General features: G+C 34.8%; 1 protein-coding gene across 5 annotated transcripts in view; it reads left to right on the top strand.

Moving 5' to 3' along the window:
* DZIP3 (DAZ interacting zinc finger protein 3) overlaps positions 1 to 13,545 on the top strand; it is a 120,892-nt gene that overhangs the window by 5,330 nt on the left and 102,017 nt on the right. For 4 of the 5 annotated variants that reach the window (XR_011074333.1, XM_068546783.1, XM_068546781.1 and 1 more), the window contains exons 2-3: positions 7,425 to 7,526; positions 11,224 to 11,293. Coding sequence is in view for 3 of the 5 variants with exons in the window: in XM_068546783.1 (XP_068402884.1) it covers positions 7,495 to 7,526; positions 11,224 to 11,293 (102 nt within the window). In the remaining 2 variants the exon portion in view is untranslated. The remainder of the gene's footprint in view (positions 1 to 7,424; positions 7,527 to 11,223; positions 11,294 to 13,545) is intronic. The other variant, XM_068546782.1, reaches the window with a different exon arrangement.

The raw sequence follows: 13,545 nt of genomic DNA, 5'->3' as shown, positions 1-13,545 counted from the left end.
ACTGAGAAGTAGTTGCCGGAGGACAGGCGACCTATCTTGACCCCATGGTTGTCTATAGGGATCCATCTTAGCTGCAGCATCTGGGCTGCTTTTGACTTCTAAAAGAAGAAGACTCTAGGTCGACAAAGAAGGAAGTCTTAATCTACATACAGGTTCACTCTTTACTTCTGCCTTCAGAGGCCTTGAACTATGCAGAAGGATGGGTGGCTTCATTCTTTAAATTAATATTGCATGCTTAAAGTACGCCACGTACTAGGCACTGGGGATGTAGCAAGGGATTTAGAAAAAGAAATAAAAAATTTCCTGACACTGGGAATTCCATGCTAGTGAGGGCATGAGGCCAAATCTAAAACTAAGAGCTTATTCAATAGGCATAAACAGCAGAACGGAAATTCCATTGGCCCAGGTTCCAAAGATTCAAGGCAAAGAAATCAGTGGTAGAAAATTGGCAGAGGTCTAGGCATGGGGTCATTTGGATACTGTGTCCCCACTATGGTTAAAACAATTCAATATGTACTAATATTAAATTGATTTTACCCTCTATACAGAGCCAGGAAACAGTCTGTACAGTTAATGTCAACTCTTAATTTTCAGAAATGTTAACCTTCATCACAAAGCCAGAAAACCTAAATAAACCAAAATTATTCTCCCTTTGTAATTCTTCTTCTTCCTGTTTTCTCTCCCAACTGTCAAGTATTATGATTAAGCTAATTTGCCAAACCATGAAATTAACTTTCTTACTTTTCAGACAGTTCCTGATTTTTTTAAAGTACATTTCACAGACTTCAAATCTAGATTAAGAATACAAGGTTTGGATAATTTGGGTAAATGTTTTATCCCGCATTTTCACATCTAATTTCATATCCCCAAATCAGAAGTTTTCCTTTTAAAAAAAAAAGGTACTATCCATTGTTTCTGAATCTAATTTTACAGATAAGTAAAGATGAAAATGACATACTTTTATTTTAAGTTAAAGTATGGTAATCATTTTTAATTATAACTACTATTTGTTGAAAGCCTCCTTTTTGCAGAACAGGGCCCTTTGCATATCTCATTTAAAAATTTCTAGTCTTTTAGGAAATAGATATTATCAAGTTCATGAAATGGGTATATATCTGTTTCCTGAATTAAAATGTGAAGTCATTTTCTGAGACAGGGGTGTCCAAAGTAGAATATGCACACCTGAGATATGTGAAACTGACTATTAGGGGGTGGAAACAGATATTAGAACTTTTCCTTTTGCTTATTTTAATCTCATTCTTTTTTATTTTATATTATAGTAGTACCTACAATAGCATGAATAGCATAAATGAATTGCTATTCATGTATTTTCAGTGTATTCATATATCTTCAGAATTTACTGCTTTAGAAGTATGTGATCCAAAAAAATTGGGGACTTCTCCAAAATCTTTAACTTTGACAGAGAATCAAGGTGGATTTGGGTAGGGTCATTGGTGGTGGGAGAGTCAAGTACATATTGTATTCTCCATTCCATTCTTGATTATCATCTCCACATGTCATGTCTTTACATTCTGTCTTGTTTCCTTTTTTTTTTCATTATTGTCTAACAACTTATGACAACATAATATTTTGAAATTGCTGAAAATATTCCACTTTTGGAGAATTTGCTTAGGGGTAACATATGGTCCTTCTAACAGTCCAAGCTACATTTTTGAACAGCATGGTTTTGGCAGTGCTATCTGTAAATAACCTGAAACTGATGGATAGTTTAATATTTGGATTTTTTTTCAGGTAAATTCTAACCTGTGCATATTTTTGTAGGTACAATACATTCCATATATTTGTAACAAATTAATGTATATATTCTGTAGGTTTGCTTGTGTAAGTCCAGGAATAGTGACTGAATAGATCTGAAGAGAATCAAATACCTGCTTCAGACAAGATGCTAATTTTGGCAAGGATGTTCCCTATATTGGCAGATTTATAAATATGGGGCATTGGGTATGCATTGCAAGTTTCTTGCTTCCTGGTATAAACTGCCAGATAATGCTAACAATGATCTTTGCTAAATGGCAAGAGCTGAGATGGACAGTGAGTACCCTGATATTTTGGGGCAGAAAATATCTTTGGTTTCTGATAACTTTTGCAAAGATTTTCCAACCATTGTCTCTCAGTCCTGGAGTTTACTTAAGCAAACTATGTATTTTTTCCTTGTGGGAAAATAGTGTTTTGGCCTCCCTTGCCTAGGTATGTTCATTTTGAGGCCTTGCCAAGAAACTAATCAAATACAAAATGGAAGAAATTAATGGAAAATTCGAAAATTAAATAATCAGTATATTTCACCTATTCTTCACACAGCTGATAAACTAATGGTACAACCTCAACCTGTTATTCTTTGAGTTTAACCTGATGGCCCTAGCCCTTCTTGTTTACCTGCATCTATCTAACATGTGAGAAATAGACTTTGAGAGTGCTAGAGCCATAGAAAACCTGCTTTACTCCTTTCAGAGCCACCAAGAATGGCTGTTGCTGCTTGGCTAGCAGATATAGTCAGGTCAATAATGGTTAAAAGTTTGGTTTTAAGGAACTCCCATCAAAATGTCTTGAGTTATTCCTAGAAAATGTCCTCTTCATATTTTTTTCAGCCTTGAACTGGTTACTGTACTTCTCATATGTGGCTAAAACATCTCACATCTCAACTTTAAGGAGTGTTTTGGAATTCTTTTGGTAAAATCTAGCAGAAGCGATAACTAGCATTATCAGGGTTTGCTTTATTAACAGACCCATGAACTTCTGGAGTACATTTAATTCAGTGCTGAAATAGTAAATTCAGCTTTTAAGATAGCTTTTAAAATTTTACCAAGTTGCATGTTCAAGATTGTTTATTGCAGCATTGTTTATCATAGCAAAAAAAAAACCCCACAAACACACACAAACTGGACACGATGTATTTATCAATAGTGGTCTGGTAAAGTGATACATTTTTAACAACGGCATATTATGCAGTTTAAAGAATATGGCAGATGAATATGTGCTGATGTGAAAAATGCAAAGTGCCGAACATATGCAAACTAAGCTGCCATTTGTACCATATGGGATATATTTGAAAAAATTTTTTGTCCCAATTCTTAAGTCTCATTATTACCATTCCTTTTCATACAATAGCTTTTCTCTAAGGTAGAGAATTGTAAGAAAAGTGAACTAATTTTGCCACAAATTTAAACAAAATTAAATGAAGATGATGATAGGAACACTTACATAGTCCTTACTATGTGCCAGGTACTGTTCAATTACATGTTTTAAACGTTTACTCTTCACGACAACCCTGTGAAGCATGTATCATCTTTATCCCCATTTTTCAGATGAGGAAACTGAGATGTTAATTCCACACAAGGTTGCATGGCTAGTATGTGTCGAAGCTGACGTACATACCCTTGCAGACTGGCTCCAATGTCTCTGTGCTCTTAACTACCAATTCTATGCATCCTCTCAACTTACTTTTGACATTGATGGAAACTAAATGAGATACTTTGTCATTTCTCTTTCTCGTAGACAGATGATTTGTTGTGTTTATATAATACATGATACCTAATAACAGGATGGTCCTATTTTTATTGCTGAAAACAATCTATGTTCATTTAATTAACCTTTCATTTTAACTCGTTCATTTAGTTAGGTAGTTCTCAACTGTGGGGAATTTTGTCCCCTAGAGGACATTTGGCAGCGTTTGGAGACATTTTTGGTTGTCACAGTGGGGCTGAGAGATGGGAGATAGTTGCTACTGTCATCTACTGGATAGCTAGGGACGTTGCTAAACATCCTAAAAATGCATAGGATAACTTCGCGTAACCAAGATTTATCCAGCCCGAATGTCAATAGTGCCAAGAAACCCTGATTTAGTTGGCATAAGGAAAGTTCTCAATAATTGGACTCCTGTCCTGAAAAATACCAAGTATATTATTTTGTTTATTTTGCTTTCAAGCTAGTAGCATTGAGAAAAGCGAACTTTAGTTTTACTGTTTTTTACACTGGTATTTTTCACTTTTCCCACCTGGCATTGTGTGATCTGTAAGTGCCAGAGCTGACAAGGGTAGCAAATTCATGGGACCATGGAACATCACCTACACATTGAAATGTAACCTTGTTGGCCAATTAGAGCCTCTAACTTGGTCAGGTGACTTAAGATGATCATTTGAGTGGATTTAAAGGCAATGTACTTATATAATATACAGTTCAGGGAGGTGACAGGAGTGCTACACGGTAAATGTTTAAATGAATGATTGAAAAATTATAAACAAGAGCTGTGCCTACTTTGATGTGAATATGCACAGCTTTAAAAGTAGGGAAAGAAAAGCCTTTACAATTTAAAAAAAGCTTATTATAATTTCAGCAGGTAAGAGGAAAAGTGGTAACTGGAAGCTCAGATAGAGGGAGCAGTAAGAAAGGTATTTTACTGTTTCAAGAAATGGATGGCAATACCTTATTTTTCAACCAGTAAAACAGCCTGCAGATAAAATCATTTTGGTTGGTGGATAAAGGTGTGCTGTAAATTGACACTGAACTTTAACTTGCCCTATGATCAACCAGCCAGAACCTGAATAGTTCCTGCAGAAGAGCTGTTTCTCAATTCCAGGAAGGCAGAGTAAATGTTAAGTTTCCTGCTGACAGGGAAAGTCTATTGAATACACCAGGGGAAACTGGATTCACCCTTTCTCCCATGTTAACACTGATTTTAAAGGTTTCCTTCAGCCTCTTCTAGAATGGTAAGGACTTTGGATTATTTCAGAAATACAGGGTAACGTTTTAGGCTGGCTACTTCCTTTCTGTTGCTAGGCACTTACACCTTCGTTCCCAACAGAGGCTGTAAAGTGCTACTGCTGCCGCTGTTGCCTGTAGGGCTTGCCACACATATCAGCTCAGCTTCTGGGAAATGATGGGATTGATGATCCTCTCCTGGAAAACCTTTCATCACAGAGATTCACATCAGGTTGTATTTTAAAGCAGGCTGAAAAAGCCATTAGCCTTTCTTAACTCTTAATTCAGGATCCAATTACCTTCTGATTTATTGATTAATTAATTTTATATCTTTTTCTTTTTCAAGCTGAACACTGAATAGCTTAGCTGAGGCCTTCCATCCTCTCTGCCTTGTTGCCAGAGGATTTTCCTCCTCTCTCTTCAGCCTCACTGTGATCTGTGCAAACAGCTACTAACTGAAGGAGAGCTTATTAGAAGGGGAAGTATCCATATCTGAGCTTTTAAATTCTGAAAATGAGAGGATTTTGTTTTGTCTGGAAAAGGCACACGTTTGTATGCTCTGGCTATGAAATAATGCCTGTTACTTTTTATTAAAATAACCAGGGAGGTTAAGGAAACCATAAAAGAAAAAGTTTGATCACAATCCTACAATTCTCAAAGCCATGTTCTTTTCTGTACAGCTTTATTAAAGAAATGAAGCAGATCTAATTTAGTGTGAAAGAATAACAAGGATTGTCCAACCTCTCTCTGCTTCATTATGGGCTCTAGGTTGTATATTTCAACAGTATTTGAATAGAGAATGCAAATTTTAATAGGCATATGACTTTGTATACTGAGTTTTTAAAATAAGACTAAAAGTACAAAATAATGTACAGAACTAGATTCTGAATAGGTGAATTATATTCATACTGACAGCAAGAAGTGTTTTATTAAGGATGGGCAAGAAACTAAGAGGTGTTAGAAAGCTCCATTTTAAATGAGGGAATTTAGTGTGAGTCTGTGTGTGTGAATCTTTGCACTTGTGTTTTGATTAAGAAGTATCAGCTAACATTGAATTGTTGGAGAATTACCCTTGTTTCTCCAGCCTTTCTGTGTAACTGAGAGCTGATGTGAGTCAAATACAGAAAATAGCTAGTATCATGATTAGGAATACTTGTTTTTCAGATGATCCCCTCAGAACTTCTTTTAGCTCTTACACCAGGAACTGAGTTGTCCCCTCCCCATAAGTTTGTTAATGATAGGATTCTCAACCCTCAAGGCTTAGGATGGTTCAGGTCCTACAGTTCTTTCTTCCCCTCTATATGTTGTTGGCTTTTTCTGACTTTTTGGGAGACTCGGCCTCATTTAAAACAATGTTCCTTTGAGTAAATACAATCTGAATTCTTAACAGGTGACTTACAAATTATCTTGTGGAATATATTTTCTTGATTTAAGAATTACCTCTGCTGAATTGCCTTTTAGTAATGGGCCTCTATCAATCTAATTTATGGGTGTATATTAATATGCTATTAAGAGAAACTGGCTACCCAGTTACTGAAATAAATAAACAGTCTAGAGGCAACAAATGAGAAACTTTATCCAGTCTTGTGCTTGGCAGCAAGGCACTCTAGGTCTGTTTTATTTATGCTATTGCTGCCACTTTCTTTTCTTTTTTCTCATCATTTCTTTCTTTGCCCCAGAGCACCAAGCAATAGTTTTACCTGCTTTCACTCTAATACTTCCTGGGCTTATGTACAGTGGGATCAGAAAGGGAAGTCAGCCTAACAGAGGGCAATGGAGTTTGGAGGCTTGAACTCTCAGCAAAAGAGATCAAATGGGACTAATTTTAGAAGAATTGGTCTTAGGGTAGTTAAATAGAGAGCAATATAAATAAATAGATATGCTAATAATACACTATTCCTCTTTTGTTTTCATTTATTTTGCCTCAGTATTTTTTTTTTTTTCCTTCAGGAAATATCCACAACATCCATTGATATCTGAACTAGAAAATATGCAAGAGTTCTTTACATCCCACCTCTCTTATTAATGGAGATAGAGAATCATACAATTTTGGGGAAAAGTAGCTAAATGTTATTTTTAGACTAAAAGAAAACAATGAGTGCTATCAAGATTGTGTTAAAGAGAAACTTCTTATACCTCTGGGAAATACATTATTACAAACTATTTGGGAAGCCATTTAGCAATATGCACCTAGAGGCCTAAAATATTTGTGTCTTTTGACCTAGGAATTCTATTTCTGATAATTTACTGTAAGGAATTAATCATAAATATAGAAAATCCTTCATAGGCAGTGGAGTTCATCATAATACTAATTTATAATGAAAAAAATGGGAAACAATCTTAATGTCCAACTGTAAGGAAATGAGCAAGGAAACCCCAGTCAACCAATTGTTATGTAGCCATTGAGAATGTTTACTAGGAGTATAAAATAACATGAAAGATGCTTTTGATATAGTGTTCAGTGGTGAAAAAGGTAATGTAGAGTATTCCCTATTCAATATGATTACAAATTGGTAAGATATACCTATGCTTGGAAAAAATTAAGTATATTAAAGTATAGGCAGTGATTTATGTTTGGATGATGAAACTGTGATTTTTGTTTTATAGCAGTTTCAAAATTTTCTTTAATGATTATGTACTATTTAGATAGTGGGAAGAAAGAATGAAATCCTTCTACCTTCCCACTAAAAGTATTATTTTCCTTACAGCTTTAAACAGCAGTCGTAAAAGTCAGTCTGCAAGCTTTGAAATAAGACTTGCAAGAGAATATTGTGCAGCATGGATTCTCTACCAGAAGAATTTTTTGTGAGGTAAGGGATGGGTTGACAAAAAACCAGCTGCAGTTGCTGCATTTTGAAGACACGACATTGGTCTTTTTCACATAACTTTGGGAAGCTAGTGTGAATGAGATACCCTTATGTTTCAAGACAATTTAGCAATTTTGATTAGTGAGAGATGTAAACTGGGTAAAATCTAATTTTAGAAAATTTCTCTAAGGACCACACCCTGGCTAAATAGCTAAGAATTGAAAGATGTACCATAACTTGCCACACCTGGGCCATTCTCAACAAAGTAATGTTTTATTTATCATTTAACAAGCACTTACATAGACTTACCTTTTATCTCATTCACACTAGCTTTTGCCAGGCATTGTTTTAAATGCTTTTACAAACATTAACTTATATAAACTTCATAACAACTCAGTGAGGTGGATACTATTATTATTCCCATTTTATAGAAGGTAACCTAAGCGTAACACAGAAGACTCTACTGAGTGGTTCAACTGGGCCTAGGCTAAATGTCAATCTGTCCCCTCAAATAGGGAAAGTTCAGCCTGCTTGTACCTCTCCCATATAATACTAAAGAGCAGGTTAGTATTGGAGATCTCCTTGCCACCTTTCACTATCTCATATAATAAGCAATGTGTTGTTTTACAAGTATTTACTTAACCTCCATGGTACTTAGGGAATAAAGACTAAGACAAAATGTATGTACTGAGAGAGAATTATAATATAGTAGGAAGATATATAAAAAGTTATTTTATCTTTAGGCAAAATGCATACATAAGTGTTATAGTAGAAATGCTGTGGCTATATATAGAAAGGAACAATAATTATTGAGTGGGGTTCAGTGGGTTTCCACAAGGTGACATTTGAACTGAACTTTAAAGGATACAGGTGGCTTTTGATGGGTGTAGAAACAGAGCAGATGGGAGGTCATTTGGCTGAGGAAACAGCAAGAAAAAGTGTTTAAGATAAATTCTTGGGGAGGATTTTGACTCCTGGTAAGGAGTTTAGCTTTATTTTGTGCAGAGCCATTGACATTTGAAGAAGAGAAATGAAATTTTACACTGTATTTTGGGAAGACTACCTCTGTTGATAGTGGGAAGGATGACAAGATATGACAATTGTAATAGCTCAGGAAGTAGTTAATGAAGGCTTGTATGATAGGAATAGTAAATAGTAAGAAAGGAAGGATTTATAGAACTAGAATCAACAGAATTCTTTGACTACTTAAATATGAGAAAAGGGGCAAAAGAGTAGTAGAGTTGGTTTGAAAGTTTCTAATGACCGGAAGGAAATATGTACCGTTAGCTAATATGAAGATCACAAAAGGAGACAGGTTTAATGTGTGTTGAGAAAGTAAGAGAGGACAGATAATGAGTTCAGCTCTGGACATGAGCCAGACTGAGGTGTCGCTAAGATATTCTTATGGAGAGTGTCAAGTAGGTGGAATGAAATGTGTAGCTGTAGCATCAAAGAATGATTAAGTCTGCAGAAATAGATTTGTGGATCATTAGAATGGGGTGCTATTTGAGTTCATGGAAGTTTGCTCATTTATTTGTTTTTATATTTATTCATTCAATAAATATTTGAGTGCCTACTTTATGTCAGATACTGGGCTAGAGACTTGAAGGTAAGGTAGTTCAATAAGAAGGACCTGAATCCTATCTGGGAGTGTTTATTCATGGGCATAAATGAGATTGATTTAAGTAGAAAATGTACTAAGAAAAAAGAGAGCTAAAAATGGAACATTACTGTATACTATATATATTCAATATTTCAGGTATATTGTTATACCAAAATTTCAGCTTCTCCCAGCAGCAGAATAAAGTACACAGGTGGTAAAAGTAGCAGAATAGCAAAAGAAAAATACTAGTTTTGCACTTAGTTTTAGCTTTGCTGCTTTCTAGTGTATGACCTCTCTGGGCATTAATTTACCCATCTACAGAATAAAGTAGCTGCCATATATGACCACTGATGGACCTTCCTGTTCTAATACATGGGGAGCATGGTTTGATAGTGTTAATGTAAGCAGTTTTATATTAAATATTATTAAAATAATAGATGAATAAGGTGAATGAAAGGAAGAGAGATAGCCAGTGGTACAAACTGAGAAGTGGACAGCTGGAGGGGCTAGGAGAAGAACCAATAGCAGCGAAGGATGCGGAGGTTTTCAAGGAGGGGTGGAGTATATGATGGATAATGTTAAGTAATGCAGAAAAGCTAGGTAAAATGAAGAGCTAAGACAAAGCTATTGTAGTAGCAAATACGATTTCATTAGCAGCTTTTACTAGAGCAATTTCAGTGTTGGGGAGGAAGTACAGATGATTTAAGTTTTCACATCAAAATTTGTTAATGGAACCTATGGAAAATATAGAAGCTCATGTTCCACACGTTTGATTAAGAAGCTCTGAAGTAGAGTTTGGACATCTGGATATTTCCAAAGCTTCACAGGTGATTTTAATATGCATCTGGGACTGAGAACTACTGGGTTAAGGAGTGGATTATCATGAAATAGAGTTAGCAAGTAGAGTATCCATTTTGAGTACCTTTTGTACTCTTAAACATTGAGAGGCTTCAGAATACTGCTGCAGTATTTTTCATTCCTTGATAACACAGTTCCTTGTGTTCCTTTTTGGAGTGGGGCTTAGAAGTGTAGGAAAAAACAGTTAACAGGTTTCTCTTTACCATGACATTTTAAAGAGCACTGAGACTCATACTGTGAAATATTGTTTGTGTGTATAAATCATCTTTTGTTGAAACTTTCACTGTGTGGACAATATTGTATTATGTATCTGTCTCAGTTTCCCCTGACAAAATCAGCACATAGTAGATGATAAATGATTGTCTGTCAAATGAGTACATAAATATGAAGTAAAATAGGATAATATTTACAAAGTACAGTTCTGAATAAGTCAATCAGTTGACATAAGTTTCTCACCTCAGTTTTATCTCTGCTAGTGTATAGGATTAAGAAAATTATATAAATCATATATGACCCTATGTTATGGTTCTTATATTATGAATCCTGTGTCATGGTGCTGTATATAGGCAAAAGCAATTTTATAAATAAATTTTTCAATTCAGTAAATAATACTGCATATGTTCACATTTCAAGCCCATGTCAAAAGCAAAACTTGTCAAGTTATTCCTTTTTATAAAAATAGTTAATAATTTCTAAATATGATATTCTGCCTCAATTTAAAAAGCCATTTTGAAAAACTGGACAATTGCAATGCCAGGAAACTGAAAAAAAAAAAAAGATCTCTGTAAGATAGATCCTTTCCAGACCTCAATTATTTTCATAAACACACACACACACACACGTACACACACACACACACACACACACACACACACGTACACACACAAATCAAAACATCAACCTTTTCAACCTTTTCTTTACATTGAGAAACAGTGCTATAAAGTTATTTTTTCCCATTATTTTGGTCTATTGTGTGTTTGTTAAAGATGAAAAATTTTTTACATCAGCTTTGTATTCTCTCTGCCACTATCCAGTAAGGTCATGGCATAATTTCTTTTCTTTAACTTGAGTTCCTAAAGAGATATGGCATCTACCACTATTACCAGTCTTTGGTACATATTGTTTATACTTCTGAAACTTTCAGGCAAAAATTCACATGTCAGATTCTTTACTATTACAATTTAATTGTGTTCTTTGTAAGGAGATGCTCTGAATATAATGCTTTTTCATTTAAAATAGGGATCTTCCTGTGGAGGAGCAGGCTAAGGAGGAAACCAAGAATAAGGTAGAAAAATCAACTGATCAACTGGTAAGAGACAATGTAGTCAGTTAACTAATGCTGTATGAGAATTGAATGCTAAATCTAATCAATTTAATTATCTGCTAAAGATTTTCCTACCTTAGTGGTCATCACTAAATCTTTCTTTGATAACTGATATTTGTGTCTCAAAGTTATCATTCTAAGCACCAATCCTAACTGTAAGTTAAAATTAGTAGATAATTGAATTGACTTGCCCAGAAACATCCCACAATCAATTGTAAGAAATCTCTTGTTTGTCTTTTAAAAGCAAAATTCAAACAAAATGAACACTATACACATAGAAATAAAACATACACAGAGAATTTTATTTAGTAAGACATTTCATTGAGTTGTTTCTGAAGTTAATTCTTTTTCCTGTTTTTATCATCTTTACTGTCAGAACCTCCAGTTCTAAATGAATAACTGAATTATACACTAATATAAAGCTTTTATTGCCAGTGACAATATACTTTATGGTAGATTAAAAAATACAGACACATGTTTGTGAATATCACATGTATTTATGTTTAGTGAAGGATGGATGAGAGGTATTTGTTAGGTTCTTGTTAGTGTAATTTTTACTTTCCACATAGTTTTATATAATGATTGATGTCCATTTGTTAATAAAGGTTATCCAGTAACCTAGGAGGAGAAAAATATATAAACGTAAAATAACCATAGTATTCACCTGCATGCGGTTATCACTGTAAAAAATTTTGCAGATGAAATACAATATGTGCAATATGTACACTTGGACCAGGGGGATTGGATCCAGAAAAGCCATTTCTAGATACAGATTTCAGAATACAGAGGGAAAGGAGGTGAAAACTTTAACCTGAATTTGGCTTAGATACTAAATCTATTTTGCAAAAATGGATTGAGCATCAAATATTTTGACAACTAACTTAAAAATTAAAATTGTATTTATAATAAGATTATTTAACAAACATGAAGCTTATAGTATTTCCTGTTGAAAAAATTTTATTCATGCCATAATCTTACTTGTGTATCAATTTGGTAATTAGTGTTAGATGATTCTGCAATGACTTTTGATTACAGAATTGACCTTTAGTTTGAAATATATGCACTATTGACAATGGTCATTCTTTTTTTTTTTTTTTAAACATCTTTATTGGAGTATAATTACTTTACTATGGTGTGTTAGTTTCTGCTTTATAACAAAGTGAATCAGCTATACATATACATATATCCCCATATCTCCTCCCTCTTGTGTCTCCCTCCCATCCTCCCTATCCCACCCCTCTAGGTGGTCAGAAAGCACCGAGCTGATCTCCCTGTGCTATGCAGCTTCTTCCCACTAGCCATCTGTTTTACATTTGGTAGTGTATATGTGTCCATGTCACTATCTCACTTTGTCACAGCTTACCCTTCCCCCTCCCGGTGTCCTCAAGTCCATTCTCTACGTCTGCATCTTTATACCTGTCCTGCCCCTAGGGTCTTCAGAACCTTTTTTTTTTTAGATTCCATATATATGTGTTAGCATACAGTATTTGTTTCTCTCTTTCTGACTTACTTCACTCTGTATGACAGTCTCTAGGTCCATCCACCTCACTACAAATAACTCAATTTCATTTATTCTAATGGCTGAGTAATATTCCATTGTATATATGTGCCACATCTTCTTTATCCATTCATCTGTTGATGGACACTTAGGTTGCTTCCATGTCCTGGCTATTGTAAATAGAGCTGCAATGAACATTTTGGTACATGACTCTTTGAATTATGGTTTTCTCAGGGTATATGCCCAGTAGTGGGATTGCTGGGTTGTATGGTAGTTCTATTTTTAGTTTTCTACGGAAACTCCTTACTGTTCTCCATAGTGGCTGTATCAATTTACATTCCCACCAACAGTGTGACAATGGTCATTCTTTATAAAGGTTTGTTTGGTTATTTTTTAGAAGCTTTTTTTTTTTTTAACTTTTTGAAAAATTTCAAACCTACAGAAAAGTTGCAAGACTAGTACAATGAACACATATACTCTTTACTGGGATTTAGCAAACTGTTAACATTTCCTACATTTTTGGATGTAAATATAATGAAGTACCATAAAATGTAAGATGTGTTTGTTGGGTGTTGTTGGGAATGAAGGAATCTCAAGTTAAGACTCAAAACCAGAAGTGGAGAGGAGGAGGAAGAGGAAGAGTAGTAGTCCTGCTGTGGACCTTATTGGTTCCTAGTTACTTTCCTGGGTAGTTCCAGGTCTGTTAGAAACCAGGCAGTCACGGTCACCACACACCAGT

This window comes from Eschrichtius robustus, chromosome 6, assembly GCF_028021215.1.
Source record: "Eschrichtius robustus isolate mEscRob2 chromosome 6, mEscRob2.pri, whole genome shotgun sequence".
Taxonomy (NCBI): Eukaryota; Metazoa; Chordata; class Mammalia; order Artiodactyla; family Eschrichtiidae; genus Eschrichtius; species Eschrichtius robustus.
This window is presented reverse-complemented; position numbering and strand designations above follow the sequence as displayed.